The sequence below is a fragment of the Cydia amplana genome, chromosome 14 (assembly GCF_948474715.1).
Source record: "Cydia amplana chromosome 14, ilCydAmpl1.1, whole genome shotgun sequence".
NCBI classification, from domain to species: Eukaryota; Metazoa; Arthropoda; class Insecta; order Lepidoptera; family Tortricidae; genus Cydia; species Cydia amplana.
Window position 1 is genome coordinate 2,998,228 of NC_086082.1, and position 24,671 is coordinate 3,022,898.

General features: G+C 38.8%; 2 protein-coding genes across 2 annotated transcripts; one reads left to right on the plus strand and one right to left on the minus strand.

Moving 5' to 3' along the window:
• Nucleotides 1-3,562: 3,562 nt before the first annotated feature.
• On the minus strand, nucleotides 3,563-23,044 carry LOC134653902 (toll-like receptor 2). The gene is made up of 4 exons (XM_063509266.1): nucleotides 22,859-23,044; nucleotides 19,100-19,213; nucleotides 18,536-18,667; nucleotides 3,563-5,896 (listed from the first exon to the last, which is right to left on the minus strand). The coding sequence occupies exons 2-4, from the start codon at nucleotides 19,199-19,201 to the stop codon at nucleotides 3,563-3,565; spliced, it is 2,568 nt and encodes an 855-aa protein (XP_063365336.1). The 5' UTR covers nucleotides 19,202-19,213; nucleotides 22,859-23,044.
• Nucleotides 12,034-15,867, plus strand: LOC134653901 (uncharacterized). The gene is made up of 2 exons (XM_063509265.1): nucleotides 12,034-14,775; nucleotides 15,340-15,867. The coding sequence occupies exons 1-2, from the start codon at nucleotides 12,126-12,128 to the stop codon at nucleotides 15,753-15,755; spliced, it is 3,066 nt and encodes a 1,021-aa protein (XP_063365335.1). The 5' UTR covers nucleotides 12,034-12,125; the 3' UTR covers nucleotides 15,756-15,867.
• Nucleotides 23,045-24,671: the final 1,627 nt, after the last annotated feature.

The window sequence follows — 24,671 nt, forward strand, 5'->3', positions numbered from 1 at the left end:
GCGGCTAAAGAGCGCCACAAACCAGCAATTACCTTAATATCAAACTATTACTCGCTATATACACTCCTCCCAAGCAAAGAACACTATAACGTCCTTATTACCTATACGATAAGACATGTTTTTCACTGAACATGTGTCGCCGTTCGTACATTGCGAATTCTCACGATACAGAAATTAGGTTTCGCTTGGTTGCAAGAAAGAGTGTGCGCGGTCGAGTAGGTCAGTCGAGTAATCGCTTGCCAGCCGCCGTCTGCGACCGTCCCGCTCTAGCACACGCGTTTGCCCGTAAGTGGGAGAGAGGCGGGGCGATGCGCGTGCGCCGCACCGTTATCCAGCGGCGATATCTTGAATGGAGATGGCGTTTTCTCCCGCGCCACTACAATGGCGGGTGCTCGAAAAGGAGAGTTCCCTTATTAATTTAATTGCTTGCGTTAATTAGTGACAGGTTAATTTAGTTCAGTTGAGAGGCTTTAGTTTGGCGTGATAATGATAAATGGTTTTGAGTTCGTAAATATAATGAAATATATACTTATATTGTAGAATAATGTTTATCTACAGGGCAGAAAAATTTATTGAGCTTCGGAGGAATAACTACCAATGCCTGAAATTGTTGAGATAACTTATTCAGCTTTGTGCAGTTCGGCACAGCCATGATGACAATGTCTGTGATGGCAGCTTAGGAAAGCGTAGGCGTAAACTAAAGTCACTTAGAGTACCTATACCGGGCCCAAGATATAGCGGCTTAGAGCGCAGAGCAGTAAAGAGTATCCAGTCACGTCCCTGTCCCTCATTTATGAGGAAACGACAAAGATGTAAAAAAAAACATAGCAAACATTAAGAGATTCAGATCCTTAATTTGATGTGGTTGACTACCTAAATCATGACTTAATGACTCGTTTGCAAGCGAAATGCGAGTAAGCCAAAATTTCAATTCATTTACATTGAGTATGCGTTTTAATCTTATTAAATACCAATACGAGTGTAAGCAGATTTAATTTTGTAGGTATGCGTTAACATTCACTTTCAGAAAGTTGCATTCGAATTCGGATTAATGTTGTCAAAATGAATGGCGGCGGTAATTTAAAAGTAAGTTTTAATCTTACAGTTAAATACCTAAGCAAAATAAAAATGACAATTGAGGGGCTACCGCGAAAACCGAAATTCGCAAATTGCGGGGATCTTTCTCTTTTACTCCAATGAAGGCGTAATTAGAGTGACGAACTTCGATTTTCGCGGTTATAGCCCGGTTTATCTTTTACGCCACCCGGTTACAGACGGACAGATAGACGGACAGGTGAGGTTTTATAGATAGATCCTTTGGGTCCGAAACGCTATAATAGGTAATTAGCTCGAAATGGCATCAATGGTACAACCAACAAATATCTAATTTAATCTCTTTTGCTATTGCAGAAATGAATCGAGAGTACATTGGATTGTGTTATGTGTTTTTTTGGGCTTTTCACATCTTACACAATCAATGTATCATGTTAATTTTTAACAAGCAGAAGCACACTGATAGTTTCGACGCAATAATTAGAAAACGGTGTGCGTCATTAGTCGACCGTCTTCGCCACAGCCCAATAGTATTTTATACAATCGTGATATAATGGAGAGCTTTTCAGTCGAGTACCGCGTTTAGGCAACTCAGCAAGCTTCGTTGCCTAAACGCGGTACTCGACTAAGGAAGGTACGAGATTGGAAAGCTTGACTATATCACTATTGTATACAATACTTTTTCTACGAGTCAACAAAAAAAAAACTAAAAACTAGTAGAAGAATCATAATATATGTAGGTAAAAAAAAAAACAAAAGTATACAGCTAAGATGCGCAAGCAGCCGCGATACCTTCATACTCGTACGCGACCCGGCCCCCGCGCCCCGCGCCCCCGGCCGGTTGGCCAACGACACCTTCTCGTAACTCATGAGGCCCTGGTACTTGCTCCGCGCTTTCGATTGGTCAATTTCATTATAGTTGACTAAACTGTATCGAAATGAATATTATAGTTGCCTAAACAGTATCGAAATGAATATTATAGTTGAGTTGGGGTCCCATAGTGAAAAAAGTATGCGATTTCACTTTGGTATACGAAGTCTTAATTCAAGCATTGCAGTCGACGAGTAGAAAAACAGTAAGTATTCTAAACGTGCTGGCGCGGCGGTGGGACTCGCCTTTGTTCGCGCGCTGGGTGCGGCTGCACGCGCCGCCGCTCGCCGCACCACGCCGCTTTTAATTAGTTAATATTTTGTGTTTGTTTGTATTTGTATCTACTTTTTGTCACTAACTTAGATTTATAAGTTTTGTTTAGCCTTAAGTACTAACAATAATATCGTTTTTTTTATTCGAAATAAAAATATTGAATTGAATTGAAAAGAAACGTCTGCGAAGTCTAACCTAAGGCAGTAATTTTTCCACTTTTAAATTTATTCTAAGCTTAGTGTATAATTTGCTGATAGTGATAACTGAGTGACAATGAACTTATGTTCGCAGGATCTTTTGAATCAGGTAAAGGCCCCAAGGGACTCCAAGGGACTCCAAGGGACTCCAAGGGACGCATTAATGTGTTAGAGGGAGGATGTGATATTGCTATCTCATTCTACCGCATGGCTGCGTCCCTTGGACTGGCCGGCGATGGCCCATTGTGTACAGGGGCCTTAAGTCAAGATGTCAGTAGAAAGTCAGGTGTGGGTGAAACCTGCTGTGCTTTCTGTCAATATTGGCTTTATTGCACTTTCCTTTACGAACTTTCTCGAGGATAATGTAACCGAAACTTTATTCCATTCAACATAATACCTACCTATACTTCCTACTTAATGTTATAAGTCCGAAAGTAATCTAGCTGTCTGTTACCTATTCACGCTTAAACTGCAGAACCCATTAGATTAAAGTATGCCTCACGTTAGACCGGGCCGTGTCCGGGCCGGAGCTTCCGACGCTTACTTTTCTATGACAGATGACAGGTGATCACGTGATGCTTTTCATAGAAAACGAAGCTTCGGAAGCTCCGGCCCGGATTCGGCCCGGTCTAACGTGAGTCATCCTTTGGCATGGAGATAGTTCGAGGCCCGAGGAAGGACATAGGGTAGTTTTATAATCATCATCTTTCGAAGCAGACGAATGGGCAGAAGCTAGTTATAAATAAAGATAGTAGATTATCTTACAAGGGTGGCAAATGACTGAGAAATGTGGCAATCATTATATTGGGACCGTAATAAAGCCTTGATGTTTTAAATGATTATTAAATAGATACATTTAGCATAAATTTAAAAGTGGAAAAATAACTGTCTTGGGTGAGACTTGAACTCACGGCCTCTGGCTGGATCGATACTCCAGCGCTCTGCCATCTGAGCCACCAAGATCTCATCCATAGCCAGCAAATCTTTCCACCATATGGGTCAAGGGGACCCAAACACCATCGTTCACAGACGTTTCTGCTTGTTAAAAATTAAAACTATTAAATAGATAATTATTGATTTACTACTTATATTGTTTCAGATGGAAGGTGAATTAAATAAAATTATAAAATTTAAAAAATGTATAATAAAACAAATGATGAAACATGTTTTACTTCTTTGATAAAACATTTTTCAATTTCTTCCAAAATTCCTCTGGATTATTTTCGTCCCAGGAATGGTAAATCTTTGTCTTAAGAAGATACTTTAAAGTCGTTGTCAAATATTTGTTATCTATCTCACCTATTTTTATCAACACCAACGGATCATACGCAGATCCATCTTCTAGAAATAGTCTATGATATTCAGCTAGCTGTGTCTCCCATCGGCACCATTGTGACCTAACAAAACTGTTGCTTATGACTAATATTATATATCTACTCTCATTTATGCTTGATACTATAGATTCTGAGATAAACGTACCAATTTCGAAGTCTCTCTCATAAACACAAAGCTTTAAATATGGAGGCGACGATTCTAAATGCGATACCATCTCCATAACAAAATCCCTATCATCAGCACAATATGACACGAAGGAATCATATTTATAAGCCTTTTCAAACATGTTTTCTGTTTTTGGACTTTTGGCTATCAACGTTCTTCCTAGAGCTAATTTAGCCAAGAATATCCAATATCTAATGTATATCCTGTATCTGTAGATAATCGTTACAGAAGACACAATTAATAGAATCGTAACGAGAGATGGTGCTGTCCAAACGAGGACCATGATGTTTGAAATCTTTTGGTAAACTAAACAGTGTAATTTCTTCACGGATGATAAGTATTCTGAGACCTTTCTGTCCTCCCAAACGTCAGGACTGCTACATTGGAACTGTGATTGAGCAAAATAATCCTTAAGTACAGTAGACCCGTTTTTGTCGAGCCATAAGTATGTGTCGTACATTGTGCTGCAGTCACAAACGAAGATGTTGTCCATGAGATCCACTTCCGTAGTCAAATTTCTCCCATCTTCCAAAAGATAGCTGATATCTTGCATCATGCTGACTGAAAAATGTGATATCTTGTTGTTCATTAAATATAATCGCTTGGGTGCAACTCCGGCAGCCAAAAACAGAGGCTTCCACCAAGATATAATAAGGTTTTCACTTAAGTCTAATACCTGTAGAAACTTTAATGGTTTGATGGTTTCAGCTGTGATATAGTACAGTAGATTGTTTTTCAAGTTTAAATGTGTCAGATTTGGCATCGTTTCAAAGATATTGTCATGGTCGTAGAACCGTTTAATGCCACAGTTCATCAATATAAGTATTTTCAGTTCATTGAGGCCGTTAAACTGTGCGCTAGTTAGGTTCTCATTGGCGACTAAAGGATTGTTTGCTAGGTTAAGCATTTCAAGTTGTTTGAGCGGCCTGAATGTATCTTGCCCTATAAAATATATTGTGCCATTTTCAAGATTCAAAGTCCGTAATTTCTCCAGTCCTCTAAATGTATATTCAAATATAGTTTTTATTCGATTATAGGAAAGGTTAAGAACTCTCAGTTTCTTACTTTGGCTGAATGTGTCTTTGCCTATTTCGTAATACAAAGGGTTTGCTGCGCTACCCTTATTACTGGATACGTCTAGCAGAATGAGTTGGTTGGATAGGTGAGTTTGGTGATCTCCGGGCAAGTTATTTCCTCCCAGCAATAATACTTTTAGGTTAGGAAACCTTGTATCGTCAAACGTGTTCGGTCCTATTGTTATTGCGGAGACTCTTCTCAAATCCAGCACTTCTATATTTTCCATGCGAGGAAAGGCATCATCGTTGATCACTTCAAACTGGTTTTGGGCCAAGTTGAGACTCTTTATAGTTGTTTGCGCTATAATGTTGATGAGCCGTTGCGGCGGCTGTTTTCTGAAGCCCATACCAGATAAGTCTAGGCTTGTCAAATTGATGCCTTCTTCCATCATTTTCAGTAAAAAATTGCCAATCAAACTAGAGTTAAGATCGTTTTCTCCAACATGCAGCTCTTTCAAGTTCCTTAACGGTAGGAAACTATTGGGATGTATGAAGTCAAGAGAACACAAATGTATTTCGAGGTGTTTTAGTGAAGTTCCCACCATTGGAATGAAGGCTTCTTCAGGTATTTGCTCGAAACAGTTCTCTGATAAGTCCAGGCCTCTTAAAGAGGGTAGGACGCTGACTTTGAATGCGGGAGTCAGGTCAAGTACGTTCTTGAACCCGTTATTAACTAAGGTAAGGTTGTGGAGATTGGTAAGGCCTTCGAATGTGTCTTGAGCCAGGGTTTGAAGGCGAGTGTTGTAGGAGATGGAGAGTTGCTGCAGGTTGCTCATGTTGCGGAACACGCCTGATTCAATGTGCCTGAGCATGTGATTGGCTTCAACCTCTAGGATTTTCAGGTGATGCAGGGTGTCTAGGTCGCCTTTTCGTAAACTTGTGATGGCTGTGGTCCGTACACGGAGGGACTTGCTTATATATCGAATCTGAAAAAAGATATTTGGGAGATTTAATTATTTCATAAAACTTACCATTTAGTTTAAGTAAGGGATATAAATATAAATAGGTACACCGCCCTTCGCCTATACCTTGCGAGCGCAAGGGAAGAAGACGAAGCCGTGTAACTATTAGATACTGTTATTGCGATTTCGAAATTTTAATTGGATATTTATTTACATTTCATAAATGTTAATTCAACTCAATGAGAGAACAGGCCGAGGAGAATATTGTGTTATTCATTTTGACATTTTTTTTTGTAATGATATTACTGCAAGCCCAGTGCAAGGATACCGTTAAGAAATGCTTGGCAGGGAAAGTGGAATCAATCGAGGAGCATGCTGTGACATGATTTTTGTTATATTACTTAATAATATGGGTTTTAATTATTATTATTTATAACCCTTGTGGCAATAAATGCTTTATCTATCTATATATCTATCTATCTATATATATAAATGCAAGTGTCCTGACTGACTGACTGACTGACTGACTGACTGACTGATTCATCAACGCAGAGCCGAAACTACAAAAGCTAGAAAGTTGAAATTTGCACACTAGGTTGCATTTATAAAGTGTACAAGAGATAAGAAGCGATTTTGAAAAATTCAACCCCTAAGGGGGTTAAAAAGGGGATGAAAGGTTGTATGGGGTACAAGTTTTATTTTAAGCTAGGAATTTAAAACTTTGTAAAAATGTATTATATTAAAAAACAAGAAAACTAATTTCAGCGTTTTTGAAAATTCATCCCCCAAGGTGGTGAAAAAGGGGTTGAAAGTTTGTATGGAGATCAAATATTTTTGTGAGTGTGGGACTTGAAACTTTGTATATGGGGATATTATTATAAGATAGGAAAAGTAATTTCAGCGTTTTTGAAAATTCATCCCCTAACAGGGTTAAAAAGGGGTTGAAAGATTGAATCCATTACAAATGCTTTGAAACTTCTAAGAAAGGCATAATAGCCGATTACAAAATAAAGTAATTGCGACGTTTTTGGAAATTCAACCCCTAAGGGGGTTAAAAAGGGGATGAAAGTTCGTCTTGGGGTGCAAATTTCATTTTAAGCTAGGAACTTGAAACTTTGCAAAAAGATATTAAATTTAAATACAAGAAAACTAATTTCAGCGTTTTTGAAAATTCATCCCCTAAGGTGGTGAAAAAAGGGTTGAAAGTTTGTATGGATATCAAACATTTTTTCGAGCGCGGGACTTGAATCTTTGTATTTGGGGATATTATTAAAAGACAAGAAAAGTAATTTCAGCCTTTTGTAAAATTCATCCCCTAACATGGTTAAAAAGAGGTTGAAAGATTGTATGTGGTTCAAATTTTATTTTAAGCTAGGTACTTGAAAGTTCGTAAAAAGATATATTATTAAAATACAAAAAAAATAAATTCAGCGTTTTTGAAAATTCATCCCCTAAGGTGGTGAAAAAAGGGTTGAAAGTTTGTATGGATATCAAACATTTTTTCGAGCGCGGGACTGGAATCTTTGTATTTGGGGATATTATTAAAAGAGAGGAAAAGTAATTTCAGCCTTTTGTAAAATTAATCCCCTAACAGGGTTAAAAAGAGGTTGAAAGTTTGTATGTGGTTCAAATTTTATTTTAAGCTAGGTACTTGAAAGTTCGTAAAAAGATATATTATTAAAATACAAGAAAAATAATTTCAGCGTTTTGAAAATTCATCCCCTAAGGTGGTGAAAAAAGGGTTGAAAGTTTGTATGGATATCAAACATTTTTTCGAGTGCGGGACTGGAATCTTTGTATTTGGGGATATTATTAAAAGACAGGAAAAGTAATTTCAGCGTTTTGTAAAATTCATCCCCTAACAGGGTTATAAAGAGGTTGAAAGTTTGTATGTGGTTCAAATTTTATTTTAAGCTAGGTACTTGAAAGTTCGTAAAAGGATATAAGTATTATTAAAATGCAAGAAAACTAATTTCAGCGTTTTTGAAAGTTTATCCCCTAAGGTGGTGAAAAAAGGGTTGAAAGTTTGTATGGATATCAAACATTTTTTCGAGCGCGGGACTGGAATCTTTGTATTTGGAGATATAATGAAAAGACAGGAAAAGTGATTTCAGCGTTTTGTAAAATTCATCCCCTAACAGGGTTAAAAAGAGGTTGAAAGTTTGTATGTGGTTCAAATTTTATTTTAAGCTAGGTACTTGAAAGTTCGTAAAAAGATATATTATTAAAATATAAGAAAACAAATTTCTGCGTTTTTGAATATTCATCCCGTAAAGTGGTAAAAAAGGGGTTAAAAGTTTGAATCCATAACAAATGCTTTGAAACTTCTTAGAAAGGCATGATAGCCGATTACAAAATAAAGTAATTGCAACGTTTTTGGAAGTTCAAACCCCTAAGGGATTTAAAAAGGGGATGAAAGTTCGTCTTGGGGTGCAAATTTTATTTTAAGGTAGGAACTTGAAAATTTGCAAAAAGATATTAAATTTAAACACAAGAAAACTAATTTCAGTGTTTTTGAAAGTTCATCCCCTAAGGTGACGAAAAAGGGGTTGAAAGTTTGTATGGATATCAAATTTTTTTTCGAGCGCGGGACTTGAATCTTTGTATTTGAGGATATTATTAGAAGATAATACAAGTAATTTCAGCGTTTTGTAAAATTCATCCCCTAACAGGTTTAAAAAGGGGTTGAAAGTTTGTACAGGGTACAAATTTTATTTTAAGCTAGGAACTTGAAACTTCATAAAAAGATATTAAATTAAAACGAAAAAAAAATTTACAGCGTTTTTGAAAATTTATATCTCAAGGTGGTGAAAAAGGGGTTGAAATTTTGTATGGAGTTCAAACATTTTTGTGAGAACGGGTTGTTGAATCTTTGTACAGAGGCATATTATTAGAATACAAGAAAAGTAATTTCAGCGTTTTTAAAAATTCATCCCCTAAAATGGTTAAAAAGGGGTTGAAAGTTTATATAGGGTTCAAATTTTATTTACTTCAAACTACGTAAATAGGTAGTTAGGTAGTAGGTCTTATTAAATAGAGGACATGAAAATCTTCTAAGGGGGTTGAGAGGAATTATGTCGAGAACAATTTTATTTAGTTAGGGGCTAGAAACTTCGTGGGTTGTGAAAGACAAATCTCATGCGTTGTATAATATTAATAATTAACAAATGATTAACCGTCCTACTGCAATATTTTGCTGCATAATGTTCTAAGCTAATGTAGAATATATAACCACCAATATACAAATCCACGCGTACGAACTACGAAGTCGCGGGCAACAGCTATCTATCTATCTATATCTAAAAATGCACGTGTCCTGACTGATTGACTGACTGACTGACTCATCAACGCAGAGCCGAAACTACAAATGCTAGAAAGTTAAAATTTGGACACGAGGTTGCATTTATAAAATGTATAAGAGCTAAGAAGCGATTTTGAGAAATTCTACCCCTAAGGGGGTTAAAAAGGGGATGAAAGTTTGTATGGGGTTCAAGTTTTATTTTGAACTAGGAATTAGAAACTTTATCAAAAGGTATAATATTAAAAAACAAGAAAACTAATTTTAGCGTTTTTGAAAATTCATCCCCTAAGGTGGTGAAAAAGGGGTTGAAAGTTTGTATGGAGAAGAAAAATTTTTTTGTTTGCGGGCCTTGAAACTTCGTATATGGAGATATTATTAGAATACAAGAAAAGTAATTTCAGCGTTTTTGAAAATTCATCTCCTAAAAGGGATATAAAGGGGTTGAAAATTTGAATCCATTACAAATGCTTTGAAACTTCTTAGAAAGGCATAATAGCCGATTACAAAAAAAAGCTATGGGACGTTTTTTGGAAATTGAACCCCTAAGGGGGTTAAAAAGGGGATGAAAGTTTGTCTTGGGGTTCAAATTTTATTGTAAGCTAGGAACTTGAAACTTCGTAAAAAGGTATTATAATAAAATAGAAGAAAACTAATTTCAGCGTTTTGGAAAATTCATCCCTCAAGGTGGTGAAAAAGGGGTTTGTTCACGCACCTACTAGCGACATCTAGCGGCGCTGCGACGACAACTGCTATACCGCCCCTCTCCGCGCTCATCTTGTCTCGTCCATTCGCCTCGATATACGACACGATAAACACGTTACTCTTTACATTTAAATTTTGAGCTGTATAAAGCCACTTTTTGTAATAAACGAATTTTCTATATATTTTAATAAACGTCTTCATTGAATGGACCCTGGAAAACCACCGAATCCTGCACATAATTTGATCCTCGAGCCGGATACTGCGAGAGAAGTCAGCTCGTCGGGAAGACGAAATACCCTTGCGAGACGACACCAGCACCTCATCAGCGTCTGCAGCAGTGAACGGTCAGGTCTACCAATCCCGTCTATTCCTTTCCTAATCGATCTGTGTTAAAACCGAGTTTTTTTGTGCATTCCAGTGCCGCTCGTTACGCAAGTCGCGCAGCAGCAGTTTGTGATCTACCGTACCAGTTTGGAATTTGTGCACGTGAGTAGTTCCAATTTCTCTTAATCTTTCGAAATGGGTGAGGGGGATGAAACTGGTGCTAAATTGACTATTCCTTCTGGATCAGGGTCACCTAGAAAAAGTCAGGCTACAATTTCAGACCTACGCAAACAAAGGGGTACCTTGAAAGGCCGGCTTACGCAATTCAAAAAATTCGTTGATTCTCTTTTATCGGTGACTCCTTCTAAAGTACAAATTGCTGAATTAAAATTACGTATGCAAGCAGCTACAGAGACCTTTAAAATTTTTAATGACATTGAAAGCCAAATCGAACTTTGCTCTCCAGAAACAGAAATGTCAGCCAATTCTGAATACGTAGAAACTTTCGAGGAGTTATATTTCGGTACTATGGCTAGCGCTAATTGTTTAGTCGATGGTGTGGAGACAAATAACGTTACTATTTCAAGTTGTGACCATGCTGCCGTGAACAAACCGTTTTCAAAATTTAAACTACCCGAAATTAAGTTGCCCTCGTTCGATGGTTCGTATGATCGTTGGCTCGAATTTAAACATTCTTATGAAACAATGATTCATAAACATTCCGATCTCGACGCGATTCAAAAGTTTCATTACCTTCGATCATCGCTAAGTGGTAGTGCATTACAAGTAATTAGTGCGTTAGAATTCACGGCTGCCAACTACATTCAAGCATGGGAATTGCTTGAAATTCGCTTTCATAACCCTAGGCTTTTAGTACATAATCACATAAAATCGTTGTTCAATATTTCAGCCTTGAAACAAGAATCTTCGACTCAAATACGTAGACTGATAGATACCGTGTTACGTAATTTACGCGCTTTAAAAACGTTAGATGAACCTACCGACTCGTGGGATACGTTGATTATTCATTTAATTGTGTCGAAACTCGATACGACCACGGAGCGTAAGTGGGAATCTCACATAGGGTCTATCTCGGATAAGTCAATCAATAATGAGTCTAAGAAACTTAAGCTGGAAGATCTCTTATCGTTCCTCAGAAACCGGGCGGATACGTTAGAAATGATAAACTCTAATCACTCTAAGGCACCGACCGCGGTTAGTACTAAGCCCAATTACACGTCCAATAAACCTACGCAAGTGGTCAGTTGTGTCTCTGCTAGTGTCAATGCTAATAATAAATCAAAGCCTTTAAATAATAAACGTTTTCGAAACTGTGCGATGTGTAACGAGAATCATGCGCTTTATACGTGTGCTAAGTTTTTAAATTTATCTGTCCAAGATAGGTTAAACTTAATTCGTAATAAAAACATATGTAATAACTGTTTACGCGAAGGGCATTCCTTAAATGAATGCATATTCGGTCCGTGTAAGCAGTGTCAACAAAAACATAATAGTTTATTGCATATGGATAGTACTCGCGATGATAATGTGTGCGTGAGGCCGTCGAGTGCGCCTGCACACAACGCGCCGTTATCAGTGCCGAGTACATCTAGCTACTGTGTATCAGCTGACCGCGCGCCTATGGCTCAGTGCGAAGGTGGCGCGGAAGGTAATCGGTTCATTCCCAGGCGAGGCTTACTTACTACTGCGTTAATAGAAGTAGCCGACGCGAACAATCAATACCATACGTGTCGCGCGTTTTTAGACAATGGGAGTGAACATTGTTTTATAACGGAAGAGTTACGTAATCGATTAAACGTTAAACCCATACAGTCCACTATTCAGATTTCCGGTGTTTCAGAAATAGTTACACAGTCAAATCAGTCATGCGATGTAACTATAAGATCTAAAAATTCGGATTATTCTATGTCATTAAGGTGTTTTGTCTTGAAGCGCGTAACATCCAGTTTGCCCTCGACTTACATAGACTTAGATAGTATACGTATTCCTGATAACATTCAGTTAGCAGATCCCAATTTTAACGTGCCTTCAGAAATCGATATACTGATAGGTTCAGAGATATTTTGGGACCTTTTAGACGGTGAAAAGATTCGATTGCCAACAGGGCCGTACTTAATAAATTCGAAATTCGGCTGGTTGGTATCTGGTCCAAATAATACACGGAACTTGCGCATTAATAATCAAGTCCATTGTTATTTTACTCAAACGATTGACTCTCAACTTAGAAAGTTTTGGGAGATCGAGGATATCCCTCAGGTAGATAGTATTCTTACAGCTGACGAGCAGAAATGTGAGGATATTTTTATCAATACGACTAAACGCGAAGAAGACGGTCGGTTCTCCGTCCGAATGCCGCTAAGAGAATCAGCTGATACGTTGGGCGATTCTTATACGTTAGCGAAAAATCGATTTTTATCCTTAGAACGTAAACTAGAACGTTTGCCGGAATATAAACGTTTATATTGTGATTTCATGCGAGAGTACGAAGAAATGGGTCACATGACTCGTGTTACCGACTATGGTACACCTAATTACTTCCATCCTCATCATGGTGTATTTAGGGAGGGGAGTGCCACCACTAAATTACGCGTTGTGTATAGTGGTGCTGCCCCCACCACCACGAATAAATCGTTAAATAGCATTCAGCTGCCGGGTCCAGCACTTCAAAACGATATTTTTGCTATTCTGCTACGTTTCCGTCAATACAAGTACGTTGCTTGTGCTGACGTGGAGAAAATGTTTCGGCAGGTTTTGATCCAACCAGATCAGAGATCCTTGCAAATGATCCTCTGGCGTGAAAAACCTACCGATCCATTACACGTTTATGAACTCAATACGGTCACATATGGGCAAACTAGTGCGCCATATTTAAGTCAACGTTGTATACGACAGTTAGCGTTGGAATGTGGTGATGACGTCATCGCGCGCGTTATCAACCAAGATATATTCGTAGACGATTTAATCACGGGAGATGATGATTTCCAAAATTTACTTGACATATGTCAAAAAACGTATGACGTTCTGCAATCAGGATGCTTTCCTTTACGTAAATGGACCTTTAATTGTGACGTTACGCAGGATAAGTCCAAGAAGCATTTTGTTGGTGAGCACACCCAGAACAAAACGCTCGGGGTAGGTTGGGATAATACGCGCGATGAATTGTATTACACTACAAAAATCGATCCCTCGCCTAACTCGTCGTACTTAAATAAACGAATGATGTTATCGATTATTTCACAGATTTACGATCCGTTAGGTTTACTTTCTCCTGCGGTGATAATTTCCAAAATTTTGCTTCAAAAATTATGGTTAAGTCGTATCGATTGGGACACCCCGGTCCCAGAAGACATTAAATCGATGTGGAATAATTTCATAAATACTTTGAGCCGTTTAAACGATTTACGGATTCCGCGTCATGTAAGGGGTGTACACACTCGACACACGGAATTGCATATTTTCTCAGATGCATCGTTGCATGCTTACGGCGCGTGCGCTTATATTCGGACATATGCTGAAGGGTCGGATGTAACTGTTAGATTATTGTGTGCTAAAAGTAAAGTCGCACCCCTGAAATCTCTAACTATCCCGAAACTCGAACTTTCAGGAGCGCTCGTTGGTGCTAAACTTTACAAGAAAATAACCGATTCCTTAAGGTTAGCGTTCACTAAAGTTTACTTCTGGTGTGACTCGACTATAGTAATTTCGTGGTTAGGCATGTCTCCGCATTTATTGAAGCCTTTTGTTCAAAATCGCGTTACGCAAATAAACGATCTCACCGGTAATGCGACATGGTTGCATGTGAGAAGCGAAGACAACCCTAGTGATTTATTGTCTAGAGGCGTTGCTTTAGATAATTTAATTGATTGTAACTTGTGGTGGTTCGGACCATCATTTTTGCAAGACACAAAATCGGATTTTATTCATGACGATACGAGTAAAAATACGGCAATCGAAGATTTACCCGAGTTACGTTCGACCGCGGTAAGTTTAGTTTGCAATCAGCAAGATGAACTATTTAATTTCGATAGATGTTCATTTTACAATAAATTAATTAGAATCGGCGCGTATGTACTCCGCTTTATATTAAACTCACGCATTAACTCTGAGCGTAAACAACTCCGCCAAACCGGTTCATTATCGGTGGACGAGCTGAGTGCATCACGTCTTATGCTAGTTAGATTTGCACAGATGCAATCATTTCCGGACGTCTACGATAGTTTACTTAAAAATAAACCGATTAAGACGAATAGTAAACAATATAATCGTATATCCGGTCTTAACGTGTTTTTAGACGATCGTAATAATTCAAAAGTGATTAGAGTCGGTGGTAGATTGTGTAATTCCACAAGTTTCGATTACAACAAAAAACATCCCATGTTATTGTGCAGTAAACATAAGTTAACGGTGTTGTTATTCAATTATGAACACAAGCGGCTGCTACATGGCGGACCGCAGCTACTCTTATCTACTTTGCGTGAATGTTGGTGGCCTTTAGGTGCGCGAAATTTGGCAAAGAAGATAGTTCGAGAATGCGTTACCTGTATTCGAATGAAAGGTAAAGTACCTAGTCCTATCATGGGTAATGTTATTTTGGATCGTTTAGAGCCTGGTTTCCCGTTCATTCGCACAGCCGTTGATTATGGCGGGCCAATTTTCATCCTTAATCGAAAGGGGAGAGGAGCTCAGCTTATTAAATCGTATATTTGTTTGTTCATATGTATGGTCACACGAGCCGTTCATTTGGAACTTGTTACGAGTCTCACCACTGAAGATTATTTATTAGCGCTTAAACGTTTTATTAGTAGACGAGGAAAGCCTCATATAATTTATTCGGATAACGGAAAATGCTTTGTTGGGGCCGAAAAAGAATTTTCCACATTCTTAAAAAATAATTCGAAGGATATAGTCGATTTCGCTGCCAATGACGGCATCAAATTCAGTTTCATTCCTCCTTATTCCCCCCATTTTGGCGGATTGTGGGAGGCTGGAATAAAAGCGTGCAAATTTCATTTAAAACGGGTAGTAGGTAATGCTAGGTTAACGTACCAGGAATTCAGCTCGGTTTTGACACAGGCCGAAGCCATCCTGAATTCCCGGCCCATGTCACCCTTGTCCACAGATCCTACTGATCTATCCCCGCTCACGCCTGCCCATTTCCTAATTGGTCGGCCGTTGACCTGCCCTGCTAGCGAGGACCTGACGGACGTGCAGCCTTCCCGCCTGTCTCGCTACGCCAGGATCGAAGCCCTACGTCAACACTTCTGGCGTCGTTGGGCCACGGAGTACGTTGCGGAGCTCCAGCGACGAACCAAGTGGAAGACGCAGAAAGACGACATAGCGTTGAACAGTCTTGTTCTAATCAAAGACGATAACCTGCCTCCTCTCAAATGGCGGTTAGGCCGAGTCACGCGTCTATACCCTGGGAGCGATGGCGTGAACCGTGTCGCCGACATCCTCACGGCGACAGGAACAATACGACGCAGCTTTTCAAAGATCTGCCCGCTACTACCAGAGCCGGCAGACCTAGACGGATGAAGACTACTTTGGGAGACGGTGCTCCCAAGGCCGGGGGCATGTTCACGCACCTACTAGCGACATCTAGCGGCGCTGCGACGACAACTGCTATACCGCCCCTCTCCGCGCTCATCTTGTCTCGTCCATTCGCCTCGATATACGACACGATAAACACGTTACTCTTTACATTTAAATTTTGAGCTGTATAAAGCCACTTTTTGTAATAAACGAATTTTCTATATATTTTAATAAACGTCTTCATTGAATGGACCCTGGAAAACCACCGAATCCTGCACAGGGTTGAATGTTTGTATGCACATCAAAAATTTTTTTGAGTGCGGGACTTGAATCTTTGTACAAGGGCATACTATAAGAATACAAGAAAAGTAATTTCAGCGTTTTTAAAAATTCCTCCCTTGAAAGGGTTAAATAGGGGTTGAAAGTTTGTATGGAGATCAAACATTTTTTTTGAGTGCGGGACTTGAATCTTTGTATAAAGGCATATTATTAGAATACAAGAAAAGTAATTTCAGCGTTTTTGAAAATTCATCCCCCAATGTGGTGAAAAAGGGGTTGAAAGTTTGTATGCACATCAAATATTTTATTGAGTGTGGGATTTGAATCTTCGTATAAGGGCATATTATAAGAATACAAGAAAAGTAATTTCAGCGTTTTTGAAAATTCATCCCCCAAGGTGGTGAAAAAGGGGTTGAAAGTTTGTATGGAGATCAAACATTTTTGTGTGCGGGACTTGAATCTTTGTATAAAGACATATTATTAGAATACAAGAAAAGTAATTTCGGCAATTTTGAAAATTCTTCCCTCAAGTTGGTAAAAAAGGGGTTGAAAATTTGTATGGAGGTCAAACATTTTTTTGAGTGTGGGGCTTGAATCGTTGTATAAAGGCATATTATTATAATACATAATAAGTAATTTCAGCTTTTTTAAAAATTCATCCCCTAAAAGGTTTAAGAAGGGGTTGAAAGTTGGTAGAGAGTTCAAATTTTATTTAAAGCTAGGAACTTCAAACTTCGTAAATAGGTAGTTAGGTAGTAGGTTTTACTAAATAGTGGACTTGAAAATATGCTGGGGGTTGAGAGGGATTATATCGAGAACAATTTTATTCAGTTAGGGGCTTGAAACTTCGTAGCCAGGTTGTGTATAATAATTAACAAATGATTAACTGCAGTCCCTACTGCTATCGTTTTCTGCATAATGTTCTAAGCTAATATAGAATATATAACCACCAATATACAAATCCACGCGTACGAAGTCGCGGGCAACAGCTAGTGTATCTATATGCCGTCCATGAGCGTCAGCGTCAGGAGGAGACGCAACTGTGTGCACATACTAAACACATTCTTATCGCCATTCGTTTACGTTCAGTTATCGAATTTCACGATAGATGGCGCAGCCTGTCCTTTAGATGGCGCTATCGTTTGTTTCCCGTGAGTTGTATATAACATTTGAGGAAACTTTATTGTATATTCTGATTTTCCGAGACATAAGTCTCACCCCCACCGCAGTAGCTAGTTAGACTTCCCTTGCCACCCAGGGAGGTCCATAGCTATTCAGGAACCGGTATTGGCAAGGTACCGGGCAATTTTCCTTGCCACAGTAATAATTTAAATAAAAGCTCAGTTCAGTTCTCTAAGCTCAGTTCATTTATGTTGATTGGACGACGAAATGAAAAAAAAAATCATAATGCCAGATAGATTTTTTTTTATTATGCGTATTACTATAGCTCCATTTTAAATTGGAACACATTATTTTTGTAGCAGTAGCCTTAAAATCCCTTCTCACCCCCCTCTCAAACCTTCTCTCCCCATTCATAACCCACCTCTCCCCGCGAAACCTACTCACCCCGTTTTACGGTACTATATCCGACATAGATTCTACTGTTACTTGTTTTTGCGACTTATTTTTAATTTGTTGTTATCTTATCATGTGCAATAAAAATAAGGTTCTAAAGTCTATTTTTTTATTCGGTAGACTGAAATGACAGTTAATAGTATGAAATGACATTTCATGTTCATACTATTAACTGTCATTTCAGTCTACCGAATAAAAAAATAGACTTTAGTTCTCGATTTATATTAAACAGAATTAAAGCGGTAGCGGTTCATTCACATGTGTAGTTAATACGTAATTTAAACGTCGGCAAATGTAAAGGAAAACGTCGAGAAAGTTGCTCTGAAAACCTGTTGTGTTGTTTTAAACATTGAAAGTTGCCGTAAAAAACTAAAAATACGATTTCACTACAAAAAAATAATACTATGCTTTAAATTGCGTAAGTGCTAAGAACTAAGAGAAAGTAAAAGAAATTATTACTTGGGTGAAAAACTTTTTAGCAATCAATGTAAGTTTATAAATACTTAAGACGTATTTGTAGACATGATAAAATAAACCACCTTTACGGTTTTTTTAGTTACTTTATTCTTAGGGCAGGTTAAACCTTAAATGTTGTATTATGAGTCTTAGAAAATTGTATCCAAATTGTTAACTTTTGGAATGTCCATATTTTCTACAATGTTGTGTTGTCAGATATCACAAATGTTATAACATATAAATTCGTTTACTTATAGTTTGGTTATGAGAATTATGAGCACTTAAGGATGTGTCCGGGCTGGAGTTTCCAGCGCTTACTTTTCTATGACAGATGATCACGTGATGCTTTCCATAGAAAACGAAGCTCCGGAAGCTCCGGCCCGGACACGGCCCGGTCAAACGTGAGTCCGTGCTCAGCTCCACCGGCAGGTCCACGCTGCTTCATCCTGAAGAGAACATTTAGGGACACGTACCTTGGGAAACGTCTTGCACTCGTAGTTGCCGAAGCACACGATGACGTGTCGGTGCTTGCTGGCGCGGCAGATACAGCCGGAGGCAGTGTCCGTGCCCAGTTCTACCGGCAGATCCACGCTGCGGTCTTCATTCTGAAGAGAACGTTTTAATTTACTAGTGTTTTACACTAAAATTCATTGAGACATTTCTAAAATTAAATGTCCAAGCGGCTTTCAACCATCTATCACGTTGTGCGTTCTGGCACCATAGAATCCAGAGGAATATCCTTTAAAGTCCAGGTTTCCTTTGAAAAGGACAGAATCAAATCAAAATTTTAACTAAGTATTTTGGGATAAAAGGAGGTTCCAAAACCAAATTGTCATCACCGACCTGACCAGTAAAGAGGTCAGCCCTAGTAGCACGGTCGCATTTTTATCATTTATCACCATGCATGTCACGTTCTAACAAGTATGTAAGTGCGAAAGTGACGGGCATAGTGATAGTGGATAAAAATGGAACCGTGCTGAGCCCGCTGGTCGGATGACAATGTCGTCAACGCCAGGCGGTCTACCAGAAACACTTACCTGGGAGAGGATGGTAGCAACGCCTTCGTAGTCAGTGTCGAGATTGGCTCTTGCACACTGCGCGTAACACAACAGCAGCCACAGGCATCGAGCGCCGAACATTTCACGTAGACTCTGCGGGGAAACATAAATTAATTAATTTTATTAAGTAATGAAAAAATAACTAAATGTGATAATTAAAGTGGTAAGGTAGGCGACTTTCCTATACTAGTCTTAAGTTCGTTCCTCAACAGTACTCGACACCCACCAGAAAGTTTCTTAGATCGGATTGAATGATCCAATTGGTACCTAATATCTACGAAATATCATTTGATATTTACCTAAAAGTTTGATCTGTAATACCGTGGTTTGCAACAAATAAATGATTATAATTATGACCATATGTTGAAGCTTGCCCTAAAACTGCCAACCACTAAACGCAACTTAGGCAAATCATCTACCACCTGCCGGCATCTGCCGGGCTAGCACATGATTGGCGCGACAGTATCTCGCGGCGAGATAGACTACCCGTCCTTATTTTATTAACATACCTACTTAGTTAGAAAAAGACGGGTCTCGAGAATTCGAGATACTGTCGCGCCAATCATGTGCTAGGCCTACTGATGGACGACGTTTGAAAAAGAACTAAAAGAAGCTCATTTAAATAAAGACGAAGCGCAAGACCGCGCTACATGGAAATAGAACCCAAGGCAGGCCGAACCCAAGTATATAAATGGGAACAGGTCTAGCAGGAAGAAGAATGATCTTCGGCGTATGAAAAATATATGAAAACACAGCGAGATAACCGGACTAATTCCAACAAGGTATATAGGTATCCCTATGGATTGGAAAGTCTGATGATGAATGTATAAGTATAAGTTTATACCAAGCTCGCAAGAATAGTCGTGTAGGGTATGCGATGAAAGCTTTGCAATTACAGTTTTGAATGATTCACGGTTAGTTTTACTAGACTTATATCGGGATATGAAGCGTGATGTCCTTGATTACCTTTTGTATTGGTTTCGAGCGATATCGCTCGAAACCATAAAAGGTAGTGTAATCACGGTTCATATCCCGGTCGATATAATTCTAGCTTTGCAATTGTACCTGTTTTTACTTTGATTCTGTTTAAGTTTGACTGTCGCAAGGCAAATTACAGTAGCATACCTTATACTTTCTCTAGGTATCAATACGTCAAGTACAAATACAAAATAGAATAAAAGGAAAAACCCTGTACCTACTTATAGACCGTATCGCTGAATGACTATTGAAATATTGTTCTCCGTTAGTTTTCCATGTCAAAACAATGCAATAAAACGCATGTGCAGTCAAACGCAGGAAGCGAATGTTTGCAAGGCGTGAACTAGATCGTATGTTTGTCAATCGCAATCCCTATTAAAACAACGCAACTTAGTTATTTTTAGTTATTCTAGACTATCCTAGAACAGTGTCGCCGGAGTCGCGCCGGTCGGAAGCGAATCGGTAGACAGTAGGCATAATTGGCCATGATTGGCCCGACAATATTATCTCGCGGAGAGATAAACTAAGACTTCCTCTCTGAATATTGACATTATGGAAAATGGATTTTACATGATTTGATGCACAATATTAACCATAGCTATTTGCCCCTACATTTGATTTATTTCGATTTTTAGGGTTCCGTACCCAAAGGGTAAAAACGGGACCCTATTACTAAGACTCCCCTGTCTGTCCGTCCGTCCGTCCGTCCGTCCGTCCGTCCGTCCGTCCGTCCGTCCGTTCGTCCGTCCGTCCGTCTGTCACCAGGCTGTATCTCACGAACCGTGATAGCTAGACAGTTGAAATTTTCACAGATGATGTATGTATTTCTGTTGCCGCTATAACAACAAATACTAAAAACAGAATAAAATAAAGATTTAAGTGGGGCTCCCATACAACAAACGTGATTTTTGACCGAAGTTAAGCAACGTCGGGCGGGATCAGTACTTGGATGGGTGACCGTTTTTTTGCTTGTTTTGCTCTATTTTTTGTTGATGGTGCGGAACCCTCCGTGCGCGAGTCCGACTCGCACTTGGCCGGTTTTTTGATTATTGTAAAAATTAGGAGCGAAAAACAGATTTCATACCAATTTTTAAATGTTCCTAACTCTTACAATAATTAAAAATTCGGACAAAATCGAAGTTAGGGGCATATATACCTACAACAAATTGTTTCAAAATATTTTCAATAATGTTAATATCCAGGGAGGAAAATGAGGACTTTGAGGTTTCATTTCATTTCATTTATTTATTCGCGATAAATTGTATGTTTACATAAGATGGTATTACCTTTTTATAACATGTTGTATTGTCTCAATACAATTTTACCAGATCGGGGTAGATTTCCTTTCGTCTTAAGGGGCCCACTGATTAACAGTCCGCCGGACGTTATCGGCCTGTCAGTTACAACAAAAAGTTGATACCGTCCGGCGGAAAGTTAATCAGTGGGGCCCCTTTAATGCCGATTGTACCTACTACGGTACCGTGCTACCGTTTGGCGTGGGCAGTAGGTACTTAAACTATTTGCTATTTAAACTAGCTAAAGTAATATTTAATTTATTTATTAGCGTAAATGGCAGAGCTTACCTACATAACAGTGCGAGTATCACATCCTTGATTATGTACTATGGGCCCGATTCGGATTTTGAAATAGACATCTACTAGATATCTTTTAGACGTCACAAGATACGATAACGATATGTTTAAGATCTAACCTGTCAAATTTGACGTTTCTGCGATTCTGGAGATACTCTTGAACGATTTCCACAAGATATGACTTAGAGATCCAATTCACATCTAATAGATATCTAACACTAGCTCACGTAAAAGTGACATTGGTTGCCCGAATTGAGCTGAAAAAGAGAACTAGTTGAAATCTAAACTATAACGTATCTAGAATGGATCTAGTACCTACGTGTCGTCTCTTGTGAATATCTTGAAGTTCGAATACGGCAGTATGTGTCATGTGTATGTATGTTATTATGTTCTATGTGGCTACCACCAGTTTGGCACTGACATAAACGCTATCGAGAACGTAACTTACTTTCTAATGTATCACGCTCTTACTCGCTTATTAGTGCGGATTTAGGAAAATGCTCTTTCGAGATTAAACTTTCGTGAGACTTAAACTGTTTAGACGACAACGGTTTTACTCACTTGAATTTGAGGCGGGGGTTTTAGGTTTGACTTGACGCGGGCGGCGCGGTCATTGCACGAAGTACAGCCGCCGCGGGCACTCGAGCCTGAGGAAGGACCCCCGACGGGCCCAAAACATGTCGCCAATAGCGACTAAAAATCGTTGTCGTCTAAACAGTTTAAAATGTTAATTTTTCAAAAAGGCAGATGAGCAGATGCATCGCCTGATGGTAAGCAATTACCGTAGACCATGAAAGTTCCTTGCCGGCCTTTAAGATGGGAGTACGCTTTTCTTGATGGTTTGGGACCGATTCGAACTTTAAGATGCGACAATTAATAGATCTAGAAACGATATGAATTAGATATGTCAGTGTCAAATATGACGTTAAAACAAAAACGTTACTTTTGACACTGATATATCTAATCCATATCGTTTCTAGGTTTATTAATTGACGTATCTCAAAGTTCGAATCGGGCAGCTAGAAGGTAGAAGTTGCTTAAGCTTAAAGTCTATTTTTTTATTCGGTAGATTGAAATGACAGTTAATAGTATGAACATGAAATGTCATTCCATACTATTAACTGTCATTTCAGTCTACCGAATAAAAAAATAGACTTTAGGTACCTACTTTTCAATCGATCCCAAAAGTACACCTCCACAAATCACTGCTATTGTTTACCAGCGCAGCGCTTAACCCATCACACTCACTCTTCGAAAACCACGATATACAAAGTTTTCCACGACAACTCCAAAAGAAACCAACTCATCACAACATAGCTCACTCTCTTTCTATTTTCTCGCGATTCGCGAATGTTTTGTACAAAACATGTAAGTTGTTTGGTTGGGTATTAGGAGATAACTGAACTGAGTGTGACGCAAGGAACGCCACGATTGGACGCATAGACGAAGGTGTTAAGGCCAAGCCACATAATAAATAATAGTACTACCGTACAGAAAGGACACATCCTATACAAAACCGAAGTTTGACAGCGATTCAGGGCAGATCTGCACAACTCCCGTTGTTGTGCTTTTTCCGGCCAACTGATGATGGTGTTGGTGTCTAAGTTATTCCGCCATCTCCGTCTGGGTCTGCCACGTAAAAACATTTTAAAATAATATTGAACTCTGATTATAAATTATAATGATAACGCTACGGAGCCTTAACTTCTGTTGACTCTTCTCGTTGATACATTTACTTAGGTTCCGCAGAAATAGTTGCATAACTAACTCAGACATATTCTATGTTTTAGCGACCGAGATGTTTGAAAAATGATAACCTGATATTTTGGCATGGCAAAAGGACTCCCCTAAAATTTTTCGGAGTTGGGGCCAAAATATATAAAAAAACTGTTTAGTTGAAATTTCAATCACAGATGATGTGTTTCTGTTGCCACTATAACAACAAACACTAAAAACATAATAAAATAAATATTTAACTGGGGCTCCCATACAAACGTGATTTTTTGCCGTTTTTTGCTCGATATTACGGAATAGTACGGAAACATTCGTCCGCGAGTTCGACTCGCACTAGGCCGGTTTTTTTTATATATGAAAACTATATCACTAGAGTCTGTTCGGAAAGAGAAGAGTCGTGAAATGTATGGGGCCCAATACATTTCACGACTCTTCTCTTTCCGAACAGACTCTATATCAGGCACATTTTACGATACCCTCCGCCATCTACTCCCGTTCTTGCCAGCTTGAATAGCTTGTCCAAGTTTGTCGTGGTGACACTTTTATTAATTAAAAGCAGTGCTAATAGAGCAGGGAAAGCGGGACAACCGGCCTAGCCAAGGTGACTATCGCTATCGCTTCGCCATCGAATCGCTTTGTCACTTATCACTCTTCCCTATTAGTACCTATGACAGTGACAATTGCGCTTCATTCGCTACGGAGCGTTAGCGATTGGCATGTTGGCTACGGGGCCAGGTCCCTAGAATAGAAAAAACGCGTTGCGTTGCTATCTATGTAGCCAGAAGCATTTTATGACGGCGTACGTAGGTCAATGTACTGTGTAGGGCTTGCGTTATATGTTGAACGCTAAAATCGCATGTTGAACAATAACATTTTAAGACAATGGACTAAACATTTGAAAGAAATGGTGTATGAGGTAATGTAATGGTTTGTTTATATGTTTATTTAAATTTTATTGCACAAAATCCAAACGAGCTTTGGAGCTATTGTAAACAACTAAAAAACACATTAAACTATACACAAACAATTAAACGGATTAAACCCCTTAACTATAGATTCGCGTAAGGGATTCGTGTAAGGAGGTGCAAGCACCTACTGCTCGTCCTATAGATTTAGATTAGATTAGATTTCTTTATTTCAAGATGAAAATTACAATATAAATTTGTTACATTCGTCAAAATTATGTTTATCTTTTCATCATGATCGTCAAAAATTACATTATAAATTTAAAATAAAAAATAATAAGA

Bases quoted from the DNA above. Each gene is read 5' to 3' on its own strand.
- LOC134653902 (XM_063509266.1), bottom strand. From the start codon at position 19,201: ATGTTCGGCGCTCGATGCCTGTGGCTGCTGTTGTGTTACGCGCAGTGT. The intron at 18,668-19,099 runs GTAAGTGTTTCT...CGTTCTCTTCAG, and splicing joins TTGCTACCATCCTCTCCCAG to AATGAAGACCGCAGCGTGGA. The intron at 5,897-18,535 runs GTACGTGTCCCT...ATCTTTTTTCAG, and splicing joins AGTGCAAGACGTTTCCCAAG to ATTCGATATATAAGCAAGTC.
- LOC134653901 (XM_063509265.1), top strand. From the start codon at position 12,126: ATGTCATTAAGGTGTTTTGTCTTGAAGCGCGTAACATCCAGTTTGCCC. The intron at 14,776-15,339 runs GTAAAGTACCTA...CCTTGTCCACAG, and splicing joins TACCTGTATTCGAATGAAAG to ATCCTACTGATCTATCCCCG.